Below are 27678 nucleotides of genomic sequence, written 5' to 3' on the forward strand. Positions count from 1 at the left end.
TCTCAGTGTTTTGACTGACCAGAAGTATTTCAAGGTTCACTTGTTGTGTATACACGTTTGCAGATATCTCATACACATTTTCCATGTATTTTTTTCTAACATTTATTAGTTCTTATCTTGGTTTGGTACAACAGGAAGGCTTTGAAAACTTGGAAGCAATAAGAAGCGCTGGTGTTAAGGTAATTCTCTTAGCAAAGTCTCATTTTTTCTTTTGTTGTTTTAATGATGAAGATCAATTGTTCTGCTTTCTTAATGACAGTGTTGACATTTTACAGATTTGGACATAAACCACAACTAGACAGAAAGAATAGCTAATGATGTAAGTTTCTAATTCAGCTCTTGTTTCTTAAATGTTTTGTGATTGTTTTTTTCTGCTAGTTTAGTTTGTTTGTCTATTAATGAGACTTGTTATTTAGACCTGGACCGACGAAGAATTTCGGTATTTTCTTACTCTTTATGCTGAAGAAAAAAAGAAAGGGAACAGACCAAGGACTGACATGAATTCAGTTGGAAGAGAGTTCATCCCTAGGAAGTTTGAAGAGAGATTTAGTAAGAAATGGATATGGGACAGGTTTAAGAACAAGGTTGATGTTTGTAGAAAAGCATATGTCAAGTTTAAGAAGCTGACTCACAACAGAACCGGACTTGTCTATGATGCTATGGGACGGTTGGAGATGCCAGATGCTTGGTGGGATCAACGCATAGCGGTAAATAACTTTGTTCTTGATTTTTGTTTTTTTTTTCTATTTAGAACTTGAGTATGCATTGTTCTCTTAGTCTTATTGCTTTAATAATGTGAGTATATTAGCTTGAAATGGACTGGTTTGAGAATGTTTAGTGTTTGAGAATGTAGTACGCGAGTATTTATAATGAGACTGGTTTGAGAATGTTGTATGATTAGTAATAACGTGAGTTTTCAAGTGAATTAATTTTTTTATGTTCTTAAACAGGAATGGCCAGGTGCAAGAAAGTATAAGAACAAAGTACCTCCAAACATGGATATGTTTGAAGCAGAGTTTGGTGCTGTTAGTGTGACTGGAGCAGAAGGATGGTGTGCTCAGCAAGGAGAAGCTAGCTTAGATTCTAGAATGGATGCAGAAAAGGAAGATGAATCAGATTCTGCTGACACAGATATGCCAGCACCAAGAGAAGGAACAAGTAGAGCTGGATGTTCAAAGTCAAAAAGAAAGCGTAAAGAAGTTGATCAAGAGCCTTATGTTGTACGAAATGCAATTCTGGCAGAAAAAAATAAGATAGCTGAAAGGATGTTAGAGATAATGGCAGAGGATCGTGTGGTGTTGCAACAGGATCGTAAGTTCCGTTTAGACAAAGTATTGGAGATACTTAATGAGCTGCCTGGAGTGATTAAGTGGTCACCATTTCACATTGCTGCTGTTAGCCATCTCAAAGCTGATGAAGGAAACAGACTGGCCTTTATATCTTTCCCTAGTGATGATGATAGGATTAGCTACCTTGAGCATATGATTGGAATTAAGATTTATGGAGGATTGTAGTATGACTTTTGTTTCAGTTTTTTGTTACGACTCAGATTGTAACAATTGTTAAGCGAATGAATATTTTTTGTTATGACTTTTGTAGCTCATATTCACAACTTATATATATATGATTTTAATTACTTGCAGATGGTTAGGTGGTACTTGGATGATGATGATGATGATTATGATGATGAGGATGAATATGAGGACGATGTGCTTAAGCCAGAGAGATTGCTTCAAAGAACAGATCGAGGTGCTGGATGGCATCATGTTCAGCAGCTTATGCACGGGTCAGATCAACAGTGTTATGATATTCTTCGCATGAATCAGAGGACATTTCAAGATTTGTGTAAGATGTTAGCGACGAGATATGGGTTAAAAGAGACGAACAATGTCTATATTGAAGAAGGGGTTGCAATGTTCCTTGAAATGGTGGGTCAAGATAAGACGGTACGGGTTATTGCAGAAAGATATCAACGTTCGTTGGATACGGTCAAAAGGAAACTTGAAGAGGTTTTGAGTGTTCTCTTGAAATTTGCTGCAGATGTACTAAAACTAGAAGATGGTGAGTTCACAAGAGTATGTCCTGCTTTGAGAGATGATGATCGATACTGGCCATGTTTTAAAGATTGTATTGGGGCATTGGATGGAACTCATATCTCAGTTCGCCCTCCTAAGCGAAATGAAGAAGCATACCGAGGTAGAAAACAGGAGCCGACCATGAATGTCCTTGCTATATGTAACTTCGATATGAAGTTCATATATGCTTATGTGGGTTTACCGGATAGAGCACATGACACAAAGGTATTGACTTACTGTGCGAGGAACGAGCCCTTTTTTCCACATCCGCCAAATGGAAAGTACTATTTGGTTGATGCGGGATATCCCACAAGAATAGGGTATCTTGGTCAGTATCGCAGAGTTCGGTACCATCTCGATCAGTTCAACAGAGGAGGACCGCCAACGAACAGTCGAGAGGTGTTTAACCGGAGACATTCAAGCTTGCGATCAGTGATTGAACGGACATTTGGAGTATGGAAAGCAAAATGGAGAATTCTTGACCGTAGGCATCCAAAGTATGGTTTGATCAAATGGATAAAGCTAGTAACAGCAACGATGGCTCTACAAAACTTCATACGTGATTCACATCGAGAAGATAATGATTTTGTGCGTTGGCAGAGAAGAGAAGAATATCATACACATGGTGATAATGATGAAGAAGAAAAAGATGAAGATGAAGAAGAAGAAGAAGATGGTGATGATCATGGTGGACATATTCCATATGAGCCTACTGGTGATAGAGTCATGGAAGGTTTACGTGATCATATTACTAGTGAGTTGAGTAGAGGATATCGATTACCTTATTAGTTTATTTGATTTGGATTTGTACTGATTTTTATTTATTAGTTTCATAACATTTGACTTTAAATTTTAAAACATTTACTTTATGTTTAGTTTATTAATATAGTTTTAGGTACAAGATACAATATAAATTAAAAATAAAAATTGAGTTACAAAACCAAAATTTTGAAAAATATAAATAACTCTAATCATACTTTTAATGTATATATGTACAGGGCCGTACACAAGAGAAAATGTATGTCAAAAATAAATATTTGGTCGCCAGCGATACCGAAACGAACAACATAGCGACAACCGCTGCGATCAATCGCGCGACATGGAAACGAACAACATAGCGACAACCGCTGCGATCAATCGCGCGACTTTCAAACGAACAACTATCAGCGACATCATGTCGCAGTCGCTGGTCGCTGACTCTGGTCGCTGACGCTGGCGACCACGAAACGAACAGGGCCAAGGTGTCCAGGTTTTAAGATCATTCAAACGCAAGGGTTTTCAGTGGTATTGCTGATTTTTGAAGGACAAGACGTGCTAATTTAATAAGAGATAACCAAAAACATTGTTCCAGTAGCAGAGAAAATATAATTGGGGAATTGTATACGAACTAAAACATTATAGAGTAGCAAGACTTACATTTTAATTTACCAGATATCATGAAAACTTGGTGATTGGTGCTTTCCATGTGCCTAGCCCCAAAGAACCTTGTTGGATTTGAACCAAAGTTGGAACACAGCTGACAGGAAGTGGGTATTTAGATCCTACGTCATGAAGGTCCACTTTTATGTATTTATCCTCTCCCACAATGTGTAAGAACTTGCTAGAGTCCTTATATTTAATGGGATGCAGTATAACTTTATGCTCCCGGTCGGCCAAGAAACTCATCCCGTTACAAAGCCTAAAGAACTGGTCTCTGCTGGTTCGTTTCACTGATAGGAGTTTACTCCATGACATGTCTCCGGTACCTTTAATCTTAGTTGCTATCCAGACATCTATATGGAGTAGATTGGCACAAGAAGTTAACAGACAAAGTTTTTTCTCTTCTCTAGTCACTGATAAAGCAAAAACATAATCAGAAAGAGGATCACTCGGAATAGACACAATTCCAAACCTCTCTGTCGAATAATCAAAATATCGTAAGGTATTTCTCGGTCTTTGACAATCTTGACTAAAATCAAAAGAAAGCTATAGTAAGTATTTCCATCCGCAGACGTGCCATGTCGCCAGTTCCGTGGAAATGTCCACCCTCTAGCCTCACCAACAGCCCTCCACGAATTAGATGTAAAGTCATATATTTCGTACTCAACAAGGCATGCTGACATCCAACCATCTCCAAGATGATACACCCTCAAGATTTTGTACTCGTTGTTGCATGAGGATTTACCAAGAGCGTAGGTATGGGAACTATATTTGGAATTTAACGGTTTGATAATCCTACTGGTTTCTACCGAACATGGATTCCAAACAACTAGTCTTTCGTCCATGGTGGTGCATAGCAATAAACCATCGCAGTGACAGACGCGGCGTACGTCGACTTCTTCCGAAGAACTAGAAAGAGGATCAGTGAGTCTGAGCTGACTTATTACCTTTACAAGGTTGTTGTCGTGGAGATCAAGCCTAGCTAAATAGACCCTACAGTCAATTAAGATGATAGCAAGAGACTTCTTATCAAGTCTGGCATCTTTTTTGATAAGAGCGTTCCATTCTTTTGAGGTAGATCGGAGTCGTGCCAGAGAAGCCTCTGGAACCCTAGAGAGTATCTCCACAAGCACGTCCTTAGGAAGATATACTATGTTTCTTTTCATCTTTTCTTGGTCCGTCATCAATGATCTTGGAGATGAAACCTTTGGAACCTAGTGCCGTGTGTGTATGAAACCCTAGTGTTGCGTCTGTATGAGACTCATCAATTTAAAACGCTTATATTGTGGGCTTTGTCGCCCTAGATTCATCTGAATGTTTGTTCGGCTCGTGGGCCTGCGATGCTTAGAGCATATGCATTGGTGTACTTGTATTAAGAGTCCTTAGGAGTTAAAAAGTATTATTCTTTTACTTTTGAATAGTTAAGGATTATTGTCTTAATCTTACGTCCAATAGTGTTATCCAATCAGAAGTCCTTATGAATAAAATAATAATATATTTTTTAAAAAAATTGAAAAAAAAAAAAAAAAATTATTGCATAAAAAAATATAAAAATACAATAATTACTGATTTCATGATTAAAAGAAACATACAACAATTATTAATTTTGATCACCAAATTTGTTCCAAACATTTTCGATTAAATCGTTTTTTAGTTGTTCATGTATACGCCTATCGCGAACATGAGTCCGAATGCCAACCATATTATCGAGATTTGTAGGCGTCTCGGTACTGTAGGACATATCTACCTGAGAACTTCTGCTTCCATCTCCTTCTTCAAACTCAGATATATTGTACTGAGTGTATCCGTCTCGTTCATATTCGACTATCATATTGTGTAGTATGATACATGCTCTCATAATCTTCCCAACTTTCGTCTTGTCTAATGTAAGAGCCGGGTTTTTCACAATCGCAAATCGAGCTTGCAAAACTCCAAAAGCCCGCTCAACATCTTTTCGAGTCGCTTCTTGACATTTAGCAAATAACTCTGCTTTAGGGATCATAGGAAAAGATTGGTTAGAAAATTGGATGATCATTGTCTAACCCAGGTTCGAATTCTCCTCCCTGCAGATAAAAAAAGTAAATACTTTTCTTTTTCAAAAAAAAAAAGAAAAGAAAATATAACCATAACTACAACAATCTTTCCCTTTTCCAAGAGATCGTTCTTTGTTTCAAAGAATTTATAATCGAATCGTCTTAGAGACTATTAAGCAAAGTTAATATATAGTTTAACTCTAATTATGTATTTTTAATTAGTCCTTGTAAACACGAGTACTTAATTAGTTATATAACTCGAATGATAACAAATATAAAAGAGAAAATCATGTGCAACTATACGGCTGGATTATTTACTTGTGATCTGTAAAGCTGTGGCCAAGAAATAAAACTATATGCATATGGCTCATTGTATGATTACATCTTAGAGTTTATCCAAATTTAAGTTGACTTAGAAATATACTATAAGACAAATATTTCGTAGTTCAATATAGGTAATAGCTATAGTTGAAATAATTATTGAACTATAAGAGACAAACAAACACTACTTTACAAAAAGAAATACTGCATGGTTGGCACATTATATATACATATACGTTCCACTTCTGCAACTATTTTATGCCTAGACATGGGACAGTCGGACAAGTCCTTAGACGGGAAGATGATTCTCTTCAAATGTGTATTAGGCAAACGAATCTTTAGCTTCATACTCTTACTATGTTGGGCTTAAGTTTGGGTCAACCCCGTAACCCAACCCTTACCATCAGTATGGGCTCATACGATATCCATATTATTTCAGTTGACTACTGTCTAAATTTATGTTTAGCGTTGTGACGTAATGGTTAGGACAATTTTTTTTTTAAAAAAGAGTAAACATATAATTAATTATTTAAAAGAGTAATCATACTTGTACATAGTTAAATACCATAGTGGAGTTATCACGAAATTAGTTTAATCTTTGTGACACGGAAACATGACGAATGTATTGTTAGCCTTTTCGGTATCAGAGCAATAACTCATGTTTTTCAAAGCGTGTAACTAGGGGTGAGCGTTAGGATACCCATTTAGATTTTGGATTCGGTTCAGATCTATTCGGGTTTTGGGTTCGCTTCGGATCTTTGCGAGTTCGGTTCGAGTTCGGATAACCCATTTAAATTATTTTAAAAATTTTAATATTCATTATATCCTTAAAATTTCACAAAACTATAAAACAAAATAATATATTACATATAAATTTGTATAATATATGTCAAAATACCTAGAATTAACATATAAATTGGTTTGATTTGAATATTTGGATAGAAAATCAATAGATATTTCAAGTATTTTGTTGTTTTTAATATATTTTAGACATTTACTTTTGACTATTTATGTATATTTTCATGTATTTTAGACAACTTAAAAATATCTTATATATTTTGGATGTTTTTAATATATATTAAATCTAAAAATAAGTAATATATTTCGGTATATAAATCTATTTCGGTTACATTCGGATACCCAAGATATTTCGGTTCGGGTCGGGTTCGGTTTCGGTTCTTTAGATACCAAAATTTTGAACCTGTTCTGATATTTAATCAATTTCGGTTCGAGTTTGGTACTACTTTTTCGAATCGGGTTCGGTTCGGTTCTTCGGATCCTGGTTCTTTTGCCAAGCTCTATCTGTAACAATTCCAATATACATTTTCAGCTCTCCAGCGTCCACCATGAAATGTGAAACATAATATTCTCCCTGCAAACATATAAACTACTATTTTTGCTCAACTAAAGTTTACATAGTGTTTAGGCTGTAACTGGTAATTAGTAAAAAGAATAGTTGGGATGAAAAGATAATTACTAATAAAATTTGATAGAAATGAAATTAATATTTTATTATTTCACCACTTTTCAACCTCAAATGATTATTTAAATTAAATATTATATTTCATTCAATGATATAAAATAATATGAAATAAAATACTTTGTCATATAACTAATGAATATTACTAACAATATAATAATATAAAAGAAATAAATACTAATGAATATTCATTCAGTGATTTTATTCCATGAGAGTATATCCCAGTTTCACCTTGTATAAAACGATAAGAATATAACAGAAAAGAGCTAAACATGGCTTTCACTAATTTAAAACAAAAAGGTATGCAGTTGCACACTCTGAAAATATTTTCAAAGTTATCAATCTGAAAGATAAGAGTTACTAATTTTTTTTTTAGCTTTAAATTTATTTATTTTTAACTGCTGCCTACCAATTTGATTGTAATAGTAAACTCAAGAAGACTTAGAGCATATGCATTGGTGTACTTGTATTAGGAGTCCTTAGGAGTTAAAAAATATTATTTTTTAACTTTTGAATAGTTAAAGATTATTGTCTTAATCTTACGTCCAATAGTGTTATCCAATCAGAAGTCCTTAGGAATAAAATAATAATATGGCAGTCGTCGGCGTCTTCGCTCTGACATGTGAAATACCTTCTCCCTGGATCTCTCGGTGTGTAAGATGTTGCGACTACAGGGTCACCACCACAGTAACATGTCTTCGGGATTCCTTCTTCGACATCAGGTTGAGGAACGTACTGAACAGGGACTTGAAGGTTCAACCTACTCTGAGCTTCATCGGCATACACATCTGCTTCTTCTTGAAGAAGCCAAGTTAAACTCACTTCTGAAGACGACGGTTGGCTATAGCTATAATCTTGGCCCATGATTCCGTAACCTGAGAGAATAAGATGGAAATTAAACATCAATACTAAATCAATCGAAGGAAAACAAAATCGTATTCAAAGCCTAATCAATTCGAATCGTCATCCCCAAATCATTCGAAACCCTAACTTCAATCGAAATATCCCCAAATCGATTTAAAACTGAAAAGAAACCCTAAATCTCGAGGAGAACAACATCCGACCAAAACAAATCCATAAACGAACGATAGGAGGCTTCGATTTACCTTCGATATCACCAAGTCGTCTGTCGCCTCTTCGATCGCCCGGAGCTTTTTTTTTTTTAATCTCCTTCGCGTTTAATTTTTTTTTCCCTGAACCAAATTCATCCCGACATCGAACCGGGGAAGGGATGACACGTCGGTAAGGATTCAATCCTTCCAGCCTTCTAATTAAGTTACGGTCCTTAATAAACCGTACTTAATTAAATTTTTTTAATTCTATTTTTCCTAAAACCGCGAGCTAAGGACTCAATAAACCGACCGTTGCGGTTGGTCTAAGTAGCCTACGGAATACGTAATTGGTCTTTGGTAAGAAATATAAGAAAATATATTTTGCTCTACATGCATGACACTCTTGTTACGCCAATGCCTAATTGGTCTTCTATATTGTCAAATAGACACTTCCACTAAATAGATTTCGAATTCCATGCTTTTTTTTGTAACATTGATTCCTTCCATAAATAATGTGTCCAAACGGACGAAGTTTTCGGTTTAAACACGACAAAAGAAATTAGAAAGCTGAGGATATGATAGGAGTATTGATAATATATCTGTCTTCTTCTAATGATAAGAAACGTGAGACAGATTTACCGAGTAGCTTTGTTTCGATCACAACCACCTTCTCGTGGCGAAGATGATTGATCACTACGATCTCATGGCGACCTATTGCGACTCATGGCGTCAATAATCTACAACATACAAAGCATACCAGCTCCCTTTTATACTTCATTCTTCGATTGGCTGCCCAACCTCTCTAACCGCAAATCCTCTACACCATTCAGTGTATTTACTTCACTATAAATCTTTTCTTCGCTTCCAAGTCAATAGTGTAAGATAGACGATGTCTATCAGTATCAGGATACCTGCAGGGCTGGGTTAGAACCCATACGCATGAGACATATGCATGGGGGCCCATGATTTCCTTAAAGATTTTGGGGTTTATTTTTGAGATAATTAGCTATATATACATATTTAAGAGTGATATTAGAGAACTACACATAAAGATAAAGAGACATAAGTGAAGAAGACCATACCATTTATCACATAAGAAGACGATATTATCCCTAATCCAAACTGCAAGGACAGTTGGCGTACTGACGTCAGGCGGCTTGAAGACACTGAATAATAGGTTGTAGCTTACCTATCTTTGTGGGTATGCAGAAGACAGTTATTAGCCACATGATTTCTTCTCATATTTACAGCTATATTATTAAAAAAATTATAGTCTATGGAAAGATATTAATTAACAATATGGCTAACTATATAAAAGTTACTAAGACAAACTATTTCTTTCCACAACGACCAAACTAACTATTTCTCCGCCCGATAATTAATGAAGCTAACTCATCTGCATATGATGTGTACAGTCCCACCAAGAAAGCCATGCGTCCTACAAATCTCTCGCCATTAGTCTCAAACCAAAGGAACTACGAGCATATTAAAATGAATATATTTTGGGAGGAAGATCCTTGTGATTTGTCTAAAAGCGACAAAAACACATAAATATTTCATCTAATGTAATTTGTAACCGCTAAAATATAGTGCGGAAGATCAAATCGGGATATACACTATTAACAATGTTTTAGTAATTAAACTTCTCAACTAAAGATGAATCGTAAAAAAAACCTCAACTAAAAATCTTGTGAAATAAACCCTCAATTTTAGTTCTGTTAACATATGTTACCCTCCGTCTAAAAAATCGTGACGGAGGGTGACATACGTTAACGTTTTATAAATTGAAGGTTTATAATGATGAAAACTTAGTTGGGGGGTTGTTTTACGATTAAAAAATAGTTGAGGGGTTTTATCACTAAAAGTCATTAAATATTTTAAAAAATTTATTATCATTTATACATTGTTTTAGATTTATTTATAAGTCTTCAATACTAATTTATAAATTTTAATACATTAATTTATTATAAAAACTAATTTATACATCCTAAATTAATAATTTTAAACACTACTTACAGCTTAATATAACTTCAAAATATTAAATTATTTGATATTTTGCAATAGTGATATAAGAAAACGTGTGTGTTTATATCGTCATAATCAAATATCAAATAATTTAAAGTTTCTAAGTTATATTAAGTCTTAAAAATTGTGGAGGATAATTCATCCATGAAATCAATCTTTCTATTTAAAGTTACACACTTTTTCCTATTTCCATGATTTCCGTCATATGCCTTATACTTTCCCTCTATCCCAAAAAATAATGCATGATTATTTTTATTCCAATGCATTATATTTTTGCTTGTAGTCGTGATCAATAAGATAATATATTTGATATATTATTCTTGATTTATTGTATTACTTTATATTTCAATAGTATCACCAATAATGGTAGATTATTTTATCCTAAAAAATGTCAGAAAGTGTAAAAACGTATAAAATCATTGTGAAACCGTATTAATCATATGTAAAACTATTAAAATGTTTATAAAGTTTTATAAATCGGTTATAAAGTAATGTATTAAAATTTATAAATTAGTTTTAAAGGCTTATAAATCAATCTAAAATAATATATAAATGATAATAAAGATTTTAAAAAATTTAATGACCTTTAGTGAAAAAACCCCTCAACTATTTTTGAATCGTAAAAAAAAACTCTCAACTAAGTTTCCAACATTATAAACCCCCAACTTATAAACCGTTAACGTATGTCACTCTCCGTCACGGTTTATTAGACGGGGGTAACATATGTTAACGGAATTAAAGTTGAAGGTTTATTTCACAGGATTTTTAGTTGAGGGTTTTTTTTACGATTCATCTTTAGTTGAGAGGTTTAATTATTATAAACCCTTTAAATACACCAACTAATATGTTATGTTACAAATCCATTATATATTAACGATCAACCTTGTATTCCAATATAGATAGTAGATTTGGTTTAGCATGTTAGATTTACATACTAACAAATGATTTGATATTTATATTATTGTTGACGAAAAAGTTACTATACAATGTTAGTTGTTATATTAAATGTTAGTGTATAAATTTTTTATCACAAACGATCCTCAATGGTCTTGTTGATTTTTAAGGACAGGACTTGCTCATTTAATTAGAGAACCAAAAATATTGTTCCAGTACCAGAGGGAAAAAACTAGAATAGTATGGAAACTAATTATGGAGCAGGAAGACATACATTTTAACTTTATCAAATATCATGAAAACTTGGATAACAATGCATAAACTATTATGACAATTACAAGTCACGTCATTGGTGCTTTCCATGTGCCTAGCCCCAAAGAACCTCGCTGGATTTGAACCAAAATAGGATCACACCTGCCGGGAAGTGAGGATTCAGATCCTACATCATGATGGTCTACTCGTATGTATTCATCCGTTCCAACAAAGTGTAAGCAGGTACTAGAGTTCTTATCTTTAGTGGGACACACTATAACTTTATTCTCACGGTCGGCCAAGAAACTCATCCCATTAAAAAGCGGATGGGTTCGTTTCACTGTTAGGAGATTACTCCATGACATTTCTCCGGTACTCTTAATCTTAGTTGCCATCCATATCTCTATTATATCAAACATCTCAACACGAGAAGTAAACAAACAAAGTTTTTGCTCTTCTCTAGTCACTGATAAAGCGAAAAGATTATAAGAAGCAGGATCAACCGGAAGAGATACACATCCAAACCTCTCTGTTGAAAAATCAAAACATCGTAAGGAATTTCTCGGTCTTTAACAGTCTTGACTAAAATCAAAAGAAAGCCAGTAAGTATTTCCATCCGCAGACGTGCCATGTCGCCAGTTCCCTGGAAATGACCACTCAGTAGTCTCACCAACAAGCCTTCAAGATTTTGTACTCGTTGTTGCATGAGGATTTACCAAGAGCGTAGGTATCGGAACTACATTTGGAATCTAACGGTTTGATAATCCTACCGGTTTCCCCTGAGCATGGATTCCAAACAACCAGTCTTTCGTCCATAGTGGTGCATAGCAATAAACCATCGCAGTGACAGACGGGGCGTATATCGACTTCTTTCGAAGAACTAGAAAGAGGATCAGTGAGTCTGAGTTGACTTATCACCTTTACAATGTTATCGCCGTGGAGATCAAGCCTAACTAAATAGACCCTTCTATGAATTAACATGACAACAAGAGACTTCTTGGCAAGTCTTTCTTCTTTTTTAATAAGAGCGTTCCATCCATTTGAAGTAGATCGGAGTCGTGCGAGAGAAGCCTCTGGAACCCTAGAGAGTATCTCCACAAGCAAATCCTCAGGAAGATATTCTATGTTTCTTTTCATCTTTTCTTGTGTTGGAATTTGTAATGTAGAATCAAAGAACCTTAAATCGTAGTCGGAATAGCAAAAGAGAAGTAAATTTGATTTCTAGAAAGAAAAAAAAAAAGATCTTTATTAATCGATGTGAATGATACTAACTCACGTCTTACATAAGTATATATATAGTTTAAACTTTATCAAAATAAATAGAAATTTTCTTCTTCTTTTTTTTCCAACAAATAGAAATTATCTATTCTATATAAAAAAGCTAATTTAATAATTTCCTATTCTTATTTTATAAGGTAATTTTCTTCTTATTCCAAAGATCACTTGTTTGTAAGTGACTTGAATCTCTTCTTCTTCCTTTTATGCAGGTTGCTTCATTCTCCATTTTAATCACAAGATATTTTCAATTATGGGAAGAAACATTAAACGTGTACACGCTGTAGACTCTTTTAGTTTTACGTTAGTAGTACTGATTTTAAAGAATTGATGGAAGAATACGTATTCTTGTATGAAACAACCATCACTGGATCAAAAATTGACATTCTTCAGGCACAGGTGTGTTGTAATTTTTGTTACATTGGAGATTATAACGGCTTTAGAAGCGTATTGAATCGTAGCATTATCAACAGGAACCAATAATACATGACCGAATCTCAAGAAACACCAGCCAAGCATTCTCATCTCTCCCTGGACACTACTAATCTTTGATATAACCAAGGAGGGAGAGAGCATAAAACCACTTTTGACTGGGTGAGAAGAGCCCTAAAATAATTATTTTGTTTAGATATTGACTTGGCTATTTAGAAAGTAGAGTTGTATTAGAGAAGAAAGGATAGACTCAGAGAATGAATAACACCGAGACAACGATGAAATATTGAGACAACTGAAGTAACCTTGTCGAGAACCAGGTCTTGTGACCCGGTAAAAAAGGTTAAACAATCAATCATCATCAATGAACAGACGAAAAAACTTAAAACTTGAGGTTTGAGTAACTGTGTTGTTCTTCTGCCTATCAATGCACTGTCTGAGGTTAGTACTTAGTTGTAATTCTATTGCATATTGGCATTTCCATAACCGCCGTCCTTTTTTAATAGAGATATGTAAAAAATCCTAACTCGTTAACTCTCTACTCTTTCTTTTCTGTTCCACCACTTTAGCTTCTTCTACATATAGACAAAGTTCTTCTTCTACTTCCTGTTTTTTATCAGTCTCTACTTTTCTGCAACCAAAGAAAATTAAAACATCTCAACAGTTAATTAAAGTAGCTTCAAAGTTGCAGAGTATGACTTATTAGAAGGAAGAGAATTAACACCAGGTTAATAATGATTGTGCAGCTTAATGGAGAATGAATTTTTAACATACCAATATAGCTAAGCTAAGCTGATTGAAGTGTTGAGGCTGGCTTACTTTCCACAGTAGCACAGTTCTCATTCTCAGACTCGGACTGTTCTTGGGTTTCACCGGTCTTTGATGGGGAAGCAAAGAAGCAATCAGGCAGAGCGTTCTCCAGACTTGTCTCTTGCCTTCGTCACCAATGAGAGAATAAAAGGGACTTATAAACATTTATGTAGTAACCACCAGTTTTGATTCTGAAAGAGGTCCAAAAAAATACTAGATGAGAATTGATCATACATACCCTTTGTGGAAATGGTTAGCGTAACCACCTTCGTGGCTCTTGTTATTATCAGAATCAGACAGAAAAGCACGGTTTGCTTCAGACTGAAAATGTCCTGAATCACCATTACCTGCTAAAAAGAAACACAGGGGAAGGGAAGTGGTGAATATAATAAGCTAATAGGGATGTAAGGCCAAGTTCCATTGCAGGAGAGATAGAAATAACCTTCTTCACCAAAGAGCATGCTTTGATTGACGCGGGCGGGGTAATGAACAGGGGAGCCAATAGAAAGACTGCGCTGGTGATGGTGAAACGACTCGCTATCCAAGTCGGGTAACTGGAGATTGAGAAGTCTTCTCCTTTGGAATTCTAATGCTTGTTGTAAGTCAGCTTGCTCAGCTTTTCTCCTCATCATCTCTTGTGTGCTAGAAAACATCCTCGGTCCTGGTAGAGCAAACAAAACACGAGACTGAGCTCTGAGCTCTGATGAAACCATATCCACCACATAAGAGAAGAAATCAAAGGAGAGGAAAGACAATGCAACTAACCGAAGTGGCAATCAAAGAGATCCCTTGCGTCCATTCCAGATGGACTTGAACCAGGAGAAAAGTTCCCTCTCTCCATCTGCTGCATCAGTTGTTGCTGCTGCCTCCTACTATTGTTTGACAAAAAGGTACCATAAGAGAAGAATAAAACAAGACTAGGCGTGTTAGGTGGTTTCAACATACTTTTCAAGGATTCTTCCTTTCTCTTTGTAGGGTTTAACAAGCACGCGTGAGTCGCAGATGAAATGTGGGTTTCCTCTGGCCAATATGATTCTCACAGTCTCAGAGTGGACAAAAGTGACAAACCCAAACATCCGTTTCTGCTGGTATGGAATCCTAACATCCTGCACTGGTCCAAAATTGCTACAACAAAAAGAACAAATGTAAGTAAATATCAACCAAAGTTTAGATGATGCAAACGCATAACAGCTTTTGATGCAGTTGTGTTTTTGAAGGAGACCCGAAGTAATTGGAGACATCTTCATCTGTGAAGGAGCTGTCAGCTGGAAATGTCAAGTAAATCTGCTTAGATGCAGAGTTTGATTTATCTCCCATCCCCATAAACTCCTCTCTTTCATGTCGCCCTGGACTACCAAACCAGTAACCCTCATCCCCAAACTGTCCTGCTCCTCCTGATCTGCAAAAGCAAACACCACCAAAAGAAAGCTTAACATTTACACCACAACATAGAAGTAGTCCCAAGACTTTTTGCACTTGTATGATCCAATTTACTGAGGAATAAGACTACTGACAAACAACTAAATAAACCAAAACAAACCAAAGAGCCTAAGACCAAAAGCCAGACTTCGACAACCACAATGTAATTTAATTATTGGCATCTCAGGCACCTTAATGATTCACTAAAGTTATTATAAATGCACTTTTTCATGATTCAACCAAACATTACATTATTAGGCAAAATAAAAAAAAAAAAAAGAAAAGGAGGTTCATTTCATGATTATTACCTATGATGAGCGTTACGCGAACCCAAGAGAAAATTAATGCCTTTATCATACGACATTGGTGAGCCACCACTAGCCGCCAAGAACTGTGCAGCGGCCATTCGCTGCCGTTGAGCCAGGTTCATCCTCGCTATCTCCTCTTGCTGTCTGAAATCCGGAGAACCAAACCCACCGCCAGGAGACTCGAAATCATCTCCTAAACCAGGAAACCGACAGTAACCGCCATAACCGGGTTCCTGTGACCCGAAACAAACATCGCTTGCTGAGAAACTCCTCTTATGCAAATGGGCATCGTCATTATCACCCGAGAACCCGAACAGATCCGTGTTTTCGTCGTTGTTGTTGTTGTTCTTAGAAGAAGACTCGTTGAGGAAGGACAAGTAGTTACCGAGTTGCCCCTCATCGACTAAATCGTCACCACCACCATCTGAAGCGAAAAGAGAGGAACTTGCTTGAAACGGACTCGAACCCACGTTAGGGTTGTTACTCCCAGGAGTGTTGTTCAAGGAAGGGCTCCTCGAGAACTCCATAAACGGGCCATTCCTCGGAGAATGGCGGTGGATGTTAATGGGTCTCGAGATAGGGTTCAACGGCGTCGTCGTGCCAGAAGAAGAAGATCCGTTCGAGGAGAGACCCAAAGCGGACTTAGCTTTGAGACAAACGGACTGCAAGAGAGTGTCTGGTCCAAGAGCAAGACGCATCAAGTCTCTCTTGCCCAAGTCCTGTAAGAGCAAGTAGCCTATGATTTTGGAGGCGAAGTCCGGTTCTAAAGTTCGGATCTTTGTGAAGAGTATGGAAGTGGGATCTCCAGGATCCATTGGCGAGATTAAAAATCGTTTCTTTTAGTGAGAGAGGGAAAGGGAGAGAGATTGAGAAGAGGAGGAAGGAGAAGAGGCTACTATGTTTTTGTGCGAGGAGAAGAGTAGTGGGTTCTTTAGTACTTGCTTGGGTTTGTTTATTTATGCGTTTAAATGCATATGTTTTTTTCCTTTGGAGATTTTAGTATATGGTTTTTTGTCTTCTAACGAGAGCATTTATGGTATTAAAAGAAACTACTTTCGTAATGTGTTACTTTCTTTTCGGGTTCTGTTTTTGATATCGGGTTTAGGGCTTTCAAGTTCGTCGAGGCTCTTTTTAGCAGGATTATAGATAAAAAAAAATTAATTTAATTGAATTTTTTTTGAGAAATTTAATTTGTTTCCTTATTTTGCTTAAAGATTTTAGTATTTAATAAAGGGCAAATCTCCAAAATAGCACATTTCTAAGTTTATATCACAAAAATAGCACTCAAAAACTAAAATGACCAAAATAGCATCTTTCTAAGTTTATCCTTTGAAAATTTTATTTTTTTTATTTTTCAAAATTTGAAATCTTATCCCCAAAACCTCAATTCTCAACTCTAAACCCTAAACCCTAAACTCTAAACCGTAAATCCTAAACTCTAAACCCTAAACCTTAAACAATAAACCCTAAACCCTAAACCCTAAACCCTAAAATCTAAACCCTAAACCCTAAATCCTAAACATCACCCTTTAACTCTAAACCCTAAGTTTGTGACTTTTGATAAAACATTAAGTGCTATTTTTGTGACTTTTGACCTTAAATGCTAGTTTGAGAACAAAAACTTGATTTAGTGCTATTTTTGTTTTTTTCTCTTTAATAAATGTGTTTTTCAACAGACCAAGGGTCTCCCAATTGGATGCATGATTTACATTTCCTTGACAAAGATTGGATGCATGACTTAACGCAGCCTTACTTTTTGTTGTAGTCAATACATGGTAATTTTTTTTTTTTTTTTTTTTTTGATAAAAAGCATGCATGGTAAATTTTGTTGTAACACATTCATATCTCTAAAGTCTTACTAAAATCAAACGTTCTTGATTTTGTTAAATATAACTAATCATTTTAAGTTTATTAAATCTGTCTTTATAATATTACAAATTGGTGATTTTAACCAAATTTATACGAAATAATTTAGTTCAACGGAAAATATGTGATCTAAGATTTTTAGATTTTAAAGATCTTATATTTAATTAATTTTACAATTGGTGCAAAAGAAATTAATTTTACAATTACTATATTATTAAGTTAGTGATTTGGAAGATTTTTAATTATGGATCATAACTCTATAAAGATCTAACAATACTAAAAGAGAGATATGCTCATCAGCTAAGCCATCCACGTAGGCAAAAAAAATCAGCCTATCAGACATTACGTTTTTGCCACGTCACAAGGCGACCAATTACAGTTGAGCTAGGCGAAACATGTTGGGCTTAACCTAATCGAAGTGGCCCACTCCCAATCAAACCCAGCTCCTGGTCCAACTTCGATGAAAGGGATCGCCGACTCTTCATCTTCAATTTCATCGCAAACGATTCATGTCTTTTAATTCACTTCTATCACAGAAACAAAATTTGGTCCAAAATTAAAATATCAAAACAACTTCATTTTTGCCGGCAATGACCTTTCGTTTTATCTCTTCGACCTCAAACCTCCAGCCGTTTTAATATCTCCACCTCCCCCACAATCTAGATCAATAAATCCCGACTTCAAGACATAAATCACTAGATGCAACGCACTCTTCAGCTTCTGCTTATCACTATTCATCTTTTTCATTACTATAAATACGAGGCTCACCACGTACACGACTCCCCTCCAATTATCACTCAAAATCCAAAAAATTGATGCATCAATGTCTTAAAAGGACTCCAAATCGTCCCTTGCAATCCCTTCCGTTGATTTCCACGACGAAGACGTTCTGTGTTTCTGCACGTTGTCTTTCCAGTTTGATTCACTTCTGCGAAGCCCAGAATTCTGCAGAAGCTGGGATGCTCATTTGGCCTTGCGGTGCTCTTGATCACGAAAAGGTACAACCTTATATCCTCAAACCCGAAATATGTTAAGCTATGATTTGTTCAACCTAACTGATATCACACACCCACATGCGCCTCTGTTATATACACGGCCTTTAATTGCGCAACAGAAGTTCAGGTTCCATTCCTTTCAAGAAATCAACGCAAACTGCACACGAGAGACGATTTATATGGTAGTTATAACATACTATTATCATTAGTTAAATACATGTTCATCTTTACTTATGTGTAGTCTTATACTACCTCTTATGAATTGAGTATGAGTTACAACACAAGATAAAATAACAGATTTTGAGATGAAGCTGATGGATAAAGACTCAGCATTTGGGACTACCTGATGATGAGTACCATTCAATTGTGAGTAGGCCGTTGAGAAGTCGATTCCATCGTCCATGTTTCACGTATTTCTCTCCCTCACTGATTGCTCGGGTACCTTCTTGGACAATTGTGTTGTAACTGATTTGCTTTCTCATCAGGTGGTACGTTGCTTTGAGTACAATGACATTATTCATGTCAATGGCAGGATTGATCCCACCTCTGACATTCATGTCATCATTCTCAAACTTATTTTCTAAGCTACTCAGACTAGACAGACTTAAGAAAGGTAAAGCTAAGGATTCCCATTCCAAAGTTAAGGTGAACAACAGCTTAGCTCTTAAACATTTCATAATCCGCTCTGCTTTTCTTCATAATAGTTATGTGACATTCTATGCATGAGACAGGAAAAGCCGAAAAATCTGCGTTGGAAAGAATCCATGCGGCCATTCTTTATGGGAACATGCACGTCAGTTGAATTGAGTGACCCCGAGAAGGAAGTTGTAAGCATCTCTGCTTGCGTACAATGAAGCCTGTGGTCTATGTGGCAGATGTTGCTAGCTGATCTTACTGAGCCGGAGAAAAATACAAATGTGGAAGAAATTAAGGGTCTTTCTTTGGATTTTCAGTCTAGGCATGTGGTTGTTTCAGCACAGGTCAGGATCATTGTCTCTTTAGTACATTATTTGTATGCATTGAGGCTTCATACCTGTACTTTACTTAAATAAAGCTTCCTTTCATGGAAAGTTGGTTGAGGCTGAGTTAACCGAACTTCCTCTTGAAGAACATGAAGAATCTTTGAACTCGCTAGGCGTTAGCGAAAGTGTCTAGGGCACCTCATCAGGAAAACGTACAGCCTTCTAGGTTTTCAGAAGTACTTCACTTCTGGTGAAAAGGTAAATTACATATACAGACAGACATTAAAGCATATTATTTTAAAACACATCCTTCATTCCTTCTAAAACGTCGATTCTTTATGGCAGGAAACAAAAACGTGGGCAATACACGCATGCGGGTTTTCAGTCAGTAGTCTCAGTATGGGTTTTTTGGGGTTAGGAGATAATTTGGTAGACAATTTTGTTTATAAAGAATAATTGCATCAGAAGCTACTGGTGTCATTCATTCTGACTTTGAAAAGGGTTTTATTAGAACTGAGACACATTTTTACCCTCTTAATGAATATGTGGGACAGTTATAATACTCTTTGTTCTGAACATTGATCTCCTGGTCATTAAAATTGAAATCTTCGACTGTATATTATTATGTTTCATTAGGAAGCAGGACAATATTTCAAAGTTTCTTTTTGGGTTCGGGTTGCATATGAAGATTTTGTTTCTGCAGCAAAAGAAAAAAAAGACTTTTGTGAGTTTCTTCTCTGATGCCATAAACTGAACTCCTGCCTAGCGAATATTTCATGATTTTCTTGCTCACTAGGAATTTTTAAGAAAATTGGATTGTCTTTTTGTGCAGCTGAGATCTGAGGGTATAGTGTACATTGTTAAAGAAGGATATTTTATGCTTTTCCTCTTCAACATATAACAAAACTCTGAGATCTCAATCACTTTATTAACAGAACATCACAGCTGTGTTTATGCACGTCCACTTTTATGCATCGAGGGTTTCATTGCTCTTGGTTTCAAAGAATGCAGTGATATCATTCTTCCATTTTTACACTCAGAGAACATAACTAATATGAAAATAGAAGATGATATGTTAAGTTCTCTAGAACAAGAAGTCTCAGGTAATTCTACAATAAAGACAATTACGAAGGTTTAACAATGGAACTTGGAAGCATGCTCAAAGTTCTCTTATGAATAACCATCGTCTTTTCTTATGTAACTAATATTTTTTCTTATAAAACTTTTGATTACAGTTTGAACATAAATTCTTCATAAAGTTTTTTTGTTAAGATTTTCAGAAAATATTGCGAGGCATTGTGTGTTGTATCCTGAGTTGATTCTTTTTCTGTATATGAACAAATCAAATAACGATTGATTTATATAACTAATTCCGCAATCTTTTTTGGTAGAAGTCTATATAAGTATTTTATTTAATTATTATTATTTTATTATATTATTTTAAAAAGATTTTAACATTAAAATTTTGGCTTCTCAGCATGTCCGTATATATTTAGTTTCATCTTTATAAAGTTATTGAGCAGAATAAGGTGTAGATTATGTTTACCTTACAATATGTACATCCAATGTCTAGAGTCATATTCACCGCTATTTTACTATATATGGTGTAAATTTTGTTTGACTCACAAATGTACAGACAAAACCTAAAGTTGACAATAATATTTGAAATTGTTGAATTTTCATTATACAATTAAAAGATTGGTATTTGAATTGCTGGATACGTTGTGGTAATTCAGTCGTAAAAAGATAAATATTCTAAAATATATTTATTAAAAGAATTGCTTTTATAAACATGATCAATTAGTATTTAATGAACATTTTGTTTGGATTCAATTCTCATATATAAATGTCAAGGTAAGAATATGTAGTCTATCAGTTACTAAATACAGAAATATATATTGTTTTTTCTTTGATAAATTTTTTTTTATTGTTGTTAGTTAGGGGTACTTACCGATTTATCAGACAACTTAATGTTTATAAAAATTATAATTTTAAAATCCAACAAATCTTTCCAAATTAATATGTATGCATATTCATGTCATTTGTAGTTAACATTTATGTAGACAACACCTACCTTCAGGGGTAATAATATCGTCATATTGCCCAAACAAAATCAATTATAAATAATCAACTAATCACTCAAACTAATGCACATATATAGTTTGAAAAATACTTATGACACAATAAATTAATCGCCATAATCCAAAAGCTAGAACAAAGCTTATAATTGGTCTGCTTAAAAATAGGTACATGCAAAACACAATATTTATATTTCTAATATATGTTCCACTTTATATGAAACTCCATTATAGATCAACAATTGTAAAGCTTTCACTATGGGACAACCAAACATCTATATTTAAGAAGCTGCAAAGCAAAAATAACTAGAAATACGAAGTTGTCATGGTGACAAACATTATTTGTTAAATATATAAAGGTAAAATCAACAATTTAAAAATGCAATACATTGTAACTAATACCTCTCATTTACAAGGAAGCAAATATTATTTTCATCATCGGTGATACAATTTTACTTTAACAACACAATAAAATTATTACAGATTTTAAAGACAGAATAAGGGCCAGGTTTCATGTCTGAGTTCGAGCAAAAAACACCAACATAGCTCAAAGGACGATCTTCAAGAAAACCCAAATAAAATGAACATCTCACCATCTCCAATTTTCTTATGTATTATGAATTCAGTTTTGATATTTTGGAAAGCATACGAAATTCAATCTTATTCAGTTTTAAAAGGGCCAAAATAAAGCTACATACATCATTTAAACAAGCAAAATCAGTGCATATCATTCTCCATCTTATACTATATGTTAAATGCTAAAAAGTTTAAAATTGTAGAAAATTTAAAGCTCAATTATCCGCGCGTAGCGCGGAAAACGACCTAGTTGGTATAAAAATCATATATACAATTTATCAATTGAATATCATATGTACACAAACTATACTTTAAATGGCAAACTGATAAGTCAGTTTAATAAGTTTGTTTGGAAAATATAACTAATCATTTAAAGTTTATTAGATTTGTCATTATAAAATTAATAATTTGTGATTATAACTAGATTTATCTGATAATTAAACAATTTATTGTAATATAAATTATATAATCAAAGAACTTTAGATTTTAAAGATCTAATATTTAATTAATTTAAATTACAATATTATTATGTTAGTGATTTTAGATAATTTTTAATTTTGAATCATAACTCTATAAAGATTAATACAAAAATCATGCGTAGTTTAACAATTGGATGTCATATGTACATAAACTTTACATAAAAATTTTACGGTAGAATATCAGTTTTATAGGTTTGTTTGCTTCGTACAACATTTTCGTTAGGCTATTATTAAAAGTGACAGTTGTATTTCAAAAACTAAATTATATTACGACCCATATTTATAAAATTTTATTATTTATCTGATTTTGTTTTATAATGTTATTAAATATTTGATACAAACAAAAGTTTACAATATTGTGATATTTTGTTGTTTCAAAATGTAAATCATATAAATACTTTATAAATTTGATTGAATGAATTTTTATCAATAAATTTTTATATGTATGTTCGGTTAGATACCCTAGAATATTTATTTATATATTATAAGTTTGTTTACCATCATCACTTCTCAAAGTGTAAAACTTTGGTGCAAAATAATTCATCTTTGCTTTATTTCTGTATTGTTAAAGAAATGTTATTTCTGTACTTCGATAATCTGCAGTGCATTGTAATTTTGTAAGCTATATTTTTGAATTTTAGAAAACAGAGGTTTGGATTACATCTATTCCATTATATTATGTGGCATTTATATAACTCTAAATTTGAGGACAAGTACGAAAGATATTCCCTCCGTTTCGATTTAATTGTCGTTTTAAGAAAAAGTATTTTAAAATAAGTGTCGTTTTAGAGTTTCAATGTAAAATTTATTAATAAGATTCTTCACTTTATTTTTCTATTGGTTGACATATGGTTAGGTGTATATGTAATTGTGTTTTATTTTGGAAATATACAAAATCATATGTTTTTTTAATTTGTGTGCATAAACCTAGAACGACAATTAAAATGAAAAGGGTGGGATATCATTCTCTCTATTCAAAAATTGATGTTTAAATTTTTCACATTTATTTTAAAAAAAAATTGGTTATATCAAGAAAATTTTATTAGTTTTGGTTTTAAACATAAATTCATTGATCTAATCTATTAAAAGTGGAGTACAAAATTAGATTACCACTTAATTTTACCACTTATTTACAATTGCATGTCATTGAGATATTTATTGAACCTATATTTAACTATGTTTGTCTTTTCCTAATTTAAATTATATATTTCCTTAATTGAATAATAATCAAAATAAATTTTCCAATAGATTTTTTAATATATTTCGTATTAACGTATTAAATATTTTTCGATATTTATTAGTAATAAATAATAAAGTAAAAACCACATATCATAATCAATTTATATAATATATAAATAAAAAATAAAATAATTTATGAAATAGTGTGTTATAATAAACGATTTAAATAACAAAAATATAATTATTCAAAGTAATAAATAAAATTGTTATGTTTTAAAATATTTTATACTAACAATGAGTTAATACATTTAATTTACAAATATATATTATACCATTTAGTACCAAGAAAAATTAAAGTGAAAACAAATATTCAAACGGTCACATGTCCAACTCTAGGATTAGACAATAACAGCGCGTGATAAGTTTTTAAAAAAAAATATTTTAATTGAAATTATAATTTCAAAAAAAATTAAAATTATTTTATTTATTTTAAGGGATGCTAAAATTTTGGAATTAGAAAAATTTATGACCCAACCCTATATTATTTTAGTATGAATAACTGAAATTTATATCATAATATTTTATTAAAATTTTAATTATAAATTTTTATTATAACTGCATAGTTACTTTCCAATCCAAATTTATGAATAGAAAGTTCAATTTTGTTTTGTGATATAGATATTTTTGTTTGTGAAAAATAATTTAAAATATATACTACAAAGCTTTGTGGAGTAAGAGCAAACAAATATATGAGTTTAAAAATTATAAAATTATTTGTAAAAATGATAAAAAGAGTAAAGGAAAAACAATATCATACATGTTAACTATGACATTATTTTGTTAAAAAAATAATAAACGTTTGAAAACATATATTTGCCATTAATGATGTAATTTTTTTTTTATGTATATAAAAATGAAGTAAAAACCGCGCGGATTAATTTATAGTTATATTGTAAAGCATCAAGCTTTTAGTATAGTATGAGGAAAAAGGCAAAAACTTAGGGAAAGAGTATTGTATTTGATAGGAAACAACGTAAACAACAAAATTATCCCAAACCTTTGTTATTAATAGCGCAAAAATCTGGAACCGGGCTGCTTCGTTAACGGCGCTCACTTTTCCCCTGACTCACTAAAACCCGCGCGTGACATTAATATTTTTTCTCAATTAGAAAAATTCCAGTACAGCGAGTGCACCTAGATTTAAATATTGGTCAGATCTTTACCGTTAAATGCAGCAAACAGTTTGTAAGATTGCTTTACGGGGACACGTTAGGTTCTCAATAGTCATAGTCAATTTGACCAGAGTTCGTATTATTTGCCAGAGCAACCATGCATCAGACAATAATGAAAACAAAAGTAAATGCTCTTCATCGAAAACGAGACTTCTCAATTTTACCGATTACTTTTACTACAGTATATTTTAAGTTATTTAAAACAGTAGTATCTGACTAAATAAGATTTTATAAACTATACTATTAAAATTATCCGGAAACGGATAAAAAATGATCACTATAAAGGACCAGTATCTAACATTTTTAAAATTAAATATAGCTATAAGTTTTAGTATCCTAGGTGTGTGTATGAGTAGCTGTAAGCTGTCACATCATGAATGCCAGAAAGAAAGGAAGAAACAAATCATGTTGCGATTTTGAATACATACTTTGTTCTTTTGGGCAAGGTTGCTCCCTTATCTATTACTATTATCCGTGTAAGCTGAAATAAATTTATTCATTTCCAAGATTAAAGATGGAAAATTGATCGTCAATCAAAGGCCCAAATACCATTACATTTATAAAGAATAGAACCTTGTTTCCTGAGACACGTTAAAAAGCCCAGTTTCGACCCAAAATGTAATTTACTCTCTCGTTCAAATGCTTCCAAATTGTGTTGGCATTTTGTTTAAACCTAGAAGTAATTTCTCGGTACGGTTGCTTTGAGATCTATATACATACATACATACCAATAAAGGAGACTGCCACATCATCAGATAGGGATGTGCATTTTCCGCCACGTGGCGACTAAAAAATCCCTGAAATCCTCTTAATTCGAGATTTAGTGGGGCTTATTGGACTAGGGATTTCATAAAATATTAGGATTTTTTCAAATCTTCACTTATTGGATAAGGGATTTATAAAAACCTTTACAAATCCTCCCTTATTGGATATAACATTTGTAAAAATCCCACTAAATCACCTCTTATTGGAAAATATGGATTTCATCAATGAGATTCAACAAAAGTTATTTTGCATTGTTAAAAAATAGCATTTACGCTTCAAATTCAGTAGAAAAGAATACCACCTAAAGAGATGGAATTTGGAAAAAAAAAAACAATTATTTAACAAGAGAGCGTAGCTGAGATTGGAAGATAATCAATCCAAAGTTTTCTCACCATCGTCGATCTTATATATGGTCCTTTGATGAGATAACAACAGAAGTTTCAACGAGAAGAAGATGATGTGCGACATGTCACCTTCTCGGCCCTCCTTGCAGAAATCTAACTGCAGAAAAGCAATTTGAAACTATCGTCGAAGAAAACAATTTACTCAAACGAGCCGTGGTGACCCAACGGAAGCGGCAGAGAGAAAGTGAAGATCAAAGCCAGGAATTGCAGAATCTGAGGCAGATGGTTACTCAGTACCAGGAACAGCTTAGAACTCTTGAGGTGAATAACTATGCTCTTACCCTTCATCTGAAACAAGCACAGCAGAACAATAGTTCCACCCCGGATTGGTTCCATCCTGACGTGTTCTAATGCCCTTGTCAGTCAGAGAAACCGCACATATTTATATCTAATTTCAGTTTCCAGTGTTTGTTGTATGTTTCTTCGTCTCGGTTGGATTGTGACCATTTGTTATATACAAATTCTGGAATGGTTGATGAATAGCTATAGTTGGGGAACAAAAGCAGTTGTATTTTTTAACAAGGCTTTGAGACGTATTATGTATTGAAGTTACAAGTGTATTCCATACAACCAAACAGAATTAAACATATGTACATATATGCATCTTAATCTACTAGTATCCACACAAGTGACTTAAACATTCTTACGTTTATATATCTCATCAAGTATATAAAAGAGGTAGTATTGGCAGCTCAACTGCAGTAGAGAAAGGTTTTTTCAAACTTTCTTGGTTTATAAGTGGACAAAACCTGTTTTGCTTTTCTAGAAAGTTACTTGAGCAACTCTGTATATTTCTATATGATCATATCCTCACCAAAATATTAGTTTATACTTATGGATGATTAAGAAGATAAAAGCAATTGGTTGTAATGTTTTGCTGATCCAGAAGAGTATTTTGGGAGATGTTGTGACTGATCTTTCTCTTCACTATTTGACCCAAGCTAAGATTATGGCGATTAAGGATGTTGAGAGGTATGAGATTGAATTTGTCACCAAGATATTGAACTGTTTCTTAATCCCTAATATTGAACATTTCAGAGCTGAGAACCTTGGTCATGCTGATCTTGTTTAAGAAGCTTCACTTGGAGATGGAAATATTTTGAACATCATTGGAATCAAAGATATGGGGAGAACCACCTATGTTCTTATCCGTGTCCAATCAGCTTGTTCTTGATAAAGCCGAATAGAGTCTACACGATGCTTTATGTGTTCTCATGTGTTTGGTGAACAAGAGGTTTTAGATTTCAGGAGGTGGTGCACCAGAGATTGAGCTCTCAAGGCAGCTAGGTGCTTGGGCTAAAGTGCTCCATCAAATGGATGGTTCTGTATGAAGTCTTAGCTGAAGTT

At 33.8% G+C, this 27678-nt stretch overlaps 3 protein-coding genes and 3 pseudogenes across 6 annotated transcripts; 3 read left to right on the forward strand and 3 right to left on the reverse strand.

Annotated features, from left to right (window-relative positions):
• The first annotated feature begins 1 nt into the window (after position 1).
• LOC106293645 lies at positions 2-2828 on the forward strand. 2 transcript variants are annotated; one of them, XM_013729314.1, is made up of 5 exons: positions 2-34; positions 135-179; positions 276-319; positions 466-707; positions 951-2828. In XM_013729314.1, exons 4-5 carry the CDS (start codon positions 498-500, stop codon positions 1512-1514), a joined length of 774 nt encoding a protein of 257 aa, XP_013584768.1. In that variant the 5' UTR covers positions 2-34; positions 135-179; positions 276-319; positions 466-497; the 3' UTR covers positions 1515-2828. The 2 variants fall into 2 exon arrangements, with proteins under 2 accessions (XP_013584768.1, XP_013584767.1); XM_013729313.1 differs by having other exon boundaries at positions 276-707.
• LOC106345050 (putative nuclease HARBI1) lies at positions 1644-2704 on the forward strand. Its single transcript, XM_013784319.1, has 2 exons — positions 1644-2634; positions 2676-2704. The coding sequence occupies exons 1-2, from the start codon at positions 1644-1646 to the stop codon at positions 2702-2704; spliced, it is 1020 nt and encodes a 339-aa protein (XP_013639773.1).
• Positions 2829-3509: 681 nt separating the features above from the next.
• Positions 3510-4678, reverse strand: LOC106294289 (annotated as a pseudogene).
• Positions 4679-11640: 6962 nt separating this feature from the next.
• Positions 11641-12688, reverse strand: LOC106345051 (annotated as a pseudogene).
• A 910-nt stretch (positions 12689-13598) lies between these two features.
• On the reverse strand, positions 13599-16742 carry LOC106344036 (zinc finger CCCH domain-containing protein 55-like). 3 transcript variants are annotated; one of them, XM_013783408.1, is made up of 8 exons: positions 15796-16742; positions 15291-15467; positions 15014-15193; positions 14834-14937; positions 14511-14729; positions 14307-14415; positions 14033-14193; positions 13599-13889 (listed from the first exon to the last, which is right to left on the reverse strand). In XM_013783408.1, the coding sequence occupies exons 1-7, from the start codon at positions 16608-16610 to the stop codon at positions 14046-14048; spliced, it is 1752 nt and encodes a 583-aa protein (XP_013638862.1). In that variant the 5' UTR covers positions 16611-16742; the 3' UTR covers positions 13599-13889; positions 14033-14045. The 3 variants fall into 3 exon arrangements, with proteins under 3 accessions (XP_013638862.1, XP_013638863.1, XP_013638861.1); XM_013783409.1 differs by having other exon boundaries at positions 14078-14193; positions 14834-14940; XM_013783407.1 differs by having other exon boundaries at positions 14834-14940.
• Positions 16743-18476: 1734 nt separating this feature from the next.
• LOC106345052 lies at positions 18477-20359 on the forward strand (annotated as a pseudogene).
• The last annotated feature ends 7319 nt before the right edge of the window (positions 20360-27678 follow it).

The sequence above is a fragment of the Brassica oleracea genome, chromosome C5, assembly GCF_000695525.1.
Source record: "Brassica oleracea var. oleracea cultivar TO1000 chromosome C5, BOL, whole genome shotgun sequence".
Lineage (NCBI taxonomy): Eukaryota > Viridiplantae > Streptophyta > Magnoliopsida > Brassicales > Brassicaceae > Brassica > Brassica oleracea.